Genomic DNA, 5,277 nt, shown 5'->3' on the forward strand with positions numbered 1-5,277 from the left:
TGATGATTAAGGATATTTAACATTTTTTCAAGTGCTTTTCAGCCCTTTGGTACTCCTCAGTTGAGAATTCTTTGTTTAGCTCTGTACCCCATTTTTAATGGAGTTATTTGACTTTCTGGCAACCAGCTTCTTGAGCTCTTTGTATATATTGGATATTAGTCCCCTATCAGATTTAGGATTAGTAAAAATTCTTTCCCAATCCGTTGGTAGCCTTTTTGTCTTATTGACAGTATCTTTTGCCCTACAGAAGCTTTGAAATTTTATGAGGTCCCATTTGTTGATTCTTGATCTTACAGTACAGGCCATTGCTGTTCTGTTAAGGAATTTTCCCCCTGTGCCCATTTCTTCGAAGCTTTTCCCCACTTTCTCCTCTATATATTTCAGTTTCTCTGGTTTTATGTGGAGTTCTTTGATCCACTTAGACTTGGGCTTTGTACAAGGAGATAAGAATGGATCAATTCTCATTCTTCCACATGCTAACTGCCCTTTGTGCCGTTTTAGCTCCTTTGTGAAAGATCAAGTAACCATAGGAGTGTGGGTTCATTTCTGTTGCCCTTAGATTCTTAACAGAGGGGAATATAGAGACTGAAATGGCCACCTCCAATAGCCAGACAGGATATCAATCTGCCCAAAAAAATTAACCCAAAATTTTCCTTGCCTACAAGATGTATAGGGATAAAAATGGAGCAGTTGACCAATGACTGCCCCAACTGCAGACCTACACAGACAGCCAGGTATATAATAATTATAGAAACAAAAACTTGATTGGAATGTAACATAGAATCCAACTGAGTGTCAGCTCAGAGGAATTTATTACAAAGATTTCACATGTTTCGAAAGGAAAGGGACAATAAGGACTGAGGTAGTTAATGGTGGTTTATTCAAGGAATGAAGGCCATTACTGGAAGTGATCATGGTTGTAGTGATATTGTTCTCAATAATAATGAATATAGTTGAACATTGATGGTGTTGGCAAAATCTAATGAAAGAGCTAGAGAAAATACCCAAAGAGCTAAAGGGGTCTGCAACCCTATAGGAGGAACAACAATATGAACTAACCAATACCCCCCAGAGCTGTGTCTCTAGTTGCACATGTAGCAGAGGATGGACTAGCCAGCCTTCAGTGGGAGGAGAGCCTCTTGGTCTTGTGAAGATCATATGCCCCAGTACAGGGGAATGCCAGGGCCAAGAAGCAGGAGTGGGTGGGTTGGGGAGCAGGGCGGCCAGGTGGGGGGGTATAAGGAGCTTTGGGGATAGCATTTGAAATGTAAATGAAGAAAATATCTTAAAAATAAAACATACTCCATAGAATAAATTCACTCCAGTTTGTCCCTGGTCCTTGGCATAAACCCTCCAAACTCCCTGGCTTTTCCTTAGGGTTTAGAGTGCCCTTTGTTATTCACAGAAAGGCCCTTTTGAGTCTAAAGTTTAGATTATGCCTGAGTATATATTTGTGAGATGATGAGAATTATTGATGCCTTCAGTAGTGGGAGCTGGAACATTATTAGAAAATTGGAAGTTTCAGCTTCACCAAGATGGTTGGTTGACCTACAGAGGCATCATTCAGTCAGCTTCTAGGTTCATAAATATACTAATCTTGTGGGAAATCAGTAAGTTTCAAGGAAAGGACTTAAATGATTTCTGTATCCTTTCTCTCTATACATGGATTTATGTATTTTCTACAATCTGTATAAGTATCTCCCACAAAGAAGCAATTGTTAAAGACTTAATCCCTACCTTGGGAAGATATGAGAAATGGTGAGACCTTTAGGGTGTGGAACTAAAGAGATTTAAAATTCCTGGAGGCATATCATTGAAAGAAATATTGGGCCCAAACCATGTATCTTGCTCTCACTGTTTACACTGATCATAAAATGAAGGTTTCTTCTATTATAAAAGCCCTGATTGTGTTACCACCTCAACACAAGCCCAAGTCAGAATGGATTGAAACTGCCAAAAGTTTAACCAAAATAAATCTTTCTTCGACATAACACGTCAAGTATTTTGCCATGATTACAGAAAGCTGACTAACACACCATCTCTCCCATTAGACTATTATGCTTTTGTAAGTTTAATGACAAACACATCATCTAGATGATCCCTTTCCTGCGCTTTCTGAATTGTTTTCATGACTTGCTGGACCCAGGAGGAAGTTTGTAGTCATCAGGCAGAAGAATGAGTACACTAGGAGGCATGAGTGCACAGGACCCAGACAGACAGCAGCCCTTGCTCTTGCTGTGTAAACTTGGAAAAATTAAATTTACAGAGCATAATTTCTGATTTAGAAAGTTAATAGGGTTTTAAAACTATGTCTATAAAGAAATACTGAAAATAATTTGAAAGTACTAAAAGCTTATAGAGAGAAAACATTTTGAGGACAACAACCAGGATCTTGGGTACACAGAAATGAAGAAAACAATTCTTGGATCTCAAGGCTTTCAATCACTATTCTGTGTTCAATTTACCCTATTATGGCTAATTCTTATTGGTAACTTGATTGTATTTACAATCATCATGGAAGCACAACCCTGGAGTGTTCATGAGTGTTTAACAGAAGAGGGATGACCTACGCTGAATATGGATGACATCATCAGATAGACTGGAGACCTCAAACAGAAATATGAGAAGTTAGCTGAGAACCATCTCTCTCTCTCTCTCTCTCTCTCTCTCTCTCTCTCTCTCTCTCTCTCTCCCCCCCCCCCCCCCCGCGCGCGCGCGCTTTGTGCACAGCTACTTCAGTCTCTCTTCCACAACATGGTGGACTATAGCCAGAAACCATCAGCTAAATATACCCTTTCCTCCATAATTGGCTTTTGTCTAATTCAGTCTCCTAAATTTTCTAGTTTGTTAATTCTCTCATTGTTTCTCATTTATCTGAAAAACTTAATCATGTTAAAAACAAAAACAGGAGCCAACTGAAATGACAATAACCTATCTCCGCTTACATGCCTAGTCCCATCCTTCTCCTGTTTCTCGATACCAAATGTATCTACTCTTCCAGAAGAAATTTTCATCAATATATTTCTTTTGCATATAATCTTTCATTATTATTTTTACACCAAGATCAAATACATTTGTCAGGATATACTGTTTGGAAATGGGTTTGCTCATCAACCATACTTTTTGTTTTGTTTTGTTTTGTTTTTTTCTTTTTTCTTTCTTTTTTTTAAGGATATTTTCTTTATTTACATTTCAAATGGCATCCCCTTTACTGGCTTCCCCTCTGAAAAACACCCTCCCCCATTTCCTCCAACTCCCCCTGCTCACCAACCCACCCACTCCCTCTTCCTGGCCCTGGCATTCCCCTATGCTGGGACCTAGAGCCTTCACAGGACCAAGGGCCTCTCCTCCCGCTGATGACCAACTAGGCCATCCTCGGCTCCATATGCAGCTGGAGCCATGAGTCCCACCATGTGTCACTTTGCATAGTGACTTCACCCACATTTCTGAACCAGGCTTATGTTCCTAAAAGGGCACCACTGAGTCCCAGTTGTCAACCATGACTTGGAGAGAATGCTGGAGAAAATAAGCAAGAAACCAATAAAGATTGTTGGGAAAGATTTTATTTGGAACCACAGAAGGGGATGTGAGTAGAGAGTAAAATTTGAACTTCACTGAAAAATTCATCATCTTGAAATTCAGAACACAGAAGACAAGAAGAGAGGGAGGAATAGCAGGCAAGAGCAGGTCCTGTGAACATGGTTGCCTTCCTTATTGCTTGTCTGAAGGCTTCATGGCCCAGGTCAGCAGCAGTCCCCAGACTGCTGGTTACCACCACAGCAGCCACTGCTGCCTCCACTGCTGCCACAGCAGCCACTGCTGCCACCACTGCTACAGCATCCAGAGCTGTGACGATGGCGATGAAAAGATCTGCGGGGTCTGTGGTGGCTCAGACAGCAGCCACCACCCCCAGAACTGCAGCAGCCCCCAGAGCTGCAGCAGCCCCCAGAGCTGGAGCCACAGCAGCCCCCAGAACCCAGGCTACAGCAGGAAGACACAGGGGGGCACTTGGGAGGACACTTAGGGGGGCACTTGGGAGAGCATTTGGGAGTCTGGCACTTGGGAGGGCACTTGGGGGTGCACTTGGGAGGGGGCTGGCACTGTTGCTGGTTCTGCTGGCAGGACATTCTTGGGAGGAAGTCTGAAAACCTAAAGAGAAATATAAAAGCCATCAGTACAAGTGTCAAGTAGACATATCCATCCTCAATTCTGTTAGACAGTGATTCTAAGACAAACTATTTCACGAACAAGACCTATAATTATTGGGGACCTGACGTGAAGTGAAATTGGATGCAGTATAAGATCTCTGGCAGTGTAGTTTCCACCAGTAAGTGACTCTAACCACCTTCTGACGTAGTCCTAGGATTCCCGAGGCAGAGCTATTTGACACAGGAATCTCAACATGATAGACTTATCTTTCTTACACACCAGTGAGACCCTGTCCTCTCGAGAGAATTTTCTAGAAGAGGATTATAGGATTACTAACACCAGTAACCCAACTCTCCTGACTCCTCCTGGTTTATTATATTCTCCCATTGCCATTTTCCCCATTGCATTTTGTCCCAATCTGAGACAGTCACAGCCCTGATACTTGCTTCACCAGATGTTAACCAGACCAAGAGAGGTGCCGACCACCATCCGCAAAGATAACTTCAGCCTAAGTCGAGATGAGACTGAAAAAACATGTTTCATGTTGGCTTCCCTGCCCCTGGGGTCTCCCCACCTCCTTCTGCCCTCCTCCCACAAAGTTCTGGCTCTCTCCCTCCCCAATCTTCCTTGCTAAGCACTCACTTGTTCAGCAGAAGAAGCAGGGCCTGAAACTGGTAACGCTGAGGACTGGTGGACCTGGCACAGGAGCCCTTTTATGCTAGGCCTGGGAAATTCTTAGAAGTGAGACACAGCATGTGTATGTAGAACCGTCACTTTCCCAGGCTGGAATGGAAGATGACTCTTCTCATACTCCCTAGTTTGGAACTCTAGGATCTCTCTGGGAATAGTTCAAGAGGAATATGGTTAGTTAGAGACTACAAATATCTGTTCACCAAGTCTATTGCAGGCCAGCCATTCCACCTTCAAGCACTCACTCATTTACTAATTCAGTAAATATGTAACATCTCTATTACTTAGGTCCATAATTTTGCAAGGTATCAATGACAAAATATGACATGATTGCCATGAGGAACTTACAGTCTTAAAGTATGAGTCTGCAAGCAATGGTTCACAATGGTGTCATGTGATCATGATCTTCTGGTTGGCTCCTTATTAGCTCCTCCTATG

At 42.4% G+C, this 5,277-nt stretch overlaps 1 protein-coding gene across 1 annotated transcript; it reads right to left on the reverse strand.

Annotated features, from left to right (window-relative positions):
* Positions 1 to 3,553: 3,553 nt before the first annotated feature.
* On the reverse strand, positions 3,554 to 4,832 carry LOC110319788 (late cornified envelope protein 1F-like). The gene is made up of 2 exons (XM_021195358.1): positions 4,792 to 4,832; positions 3,554 to 4,149 (listed from the first exon to the last, which is right to left on the reverse strand). Exon 2 carries the CDS (start codon positions 4,125 to 4,127, stop codon positions 3,744 to 3,746), a length of 384 nt encoding a protein of 127 aa, XP_021051017.1. The 5' UTR covers positions 4,128 to 4,149; positions 4,792 to 4,832; the 3' UTR covers positions 3,554 to 3,743.
* Between the last annotated feature and the right edge of the window lie 445 nt (positions 4,833 to 5,277).

The sequence above is a fragment of the Mus pahari genome, chromosome 4, assembly GCF_900095145.1.
Source record: "Mus pahari chromosome 4, PAHARI_EIJ_v1.1, whole genome shotgun sequence".
Taxonomy (NCBI): Eukaryota; Metazoa; Chordata; class Mammalia; order Rodentia; family Muridae; genus Mus; species Mus pahari.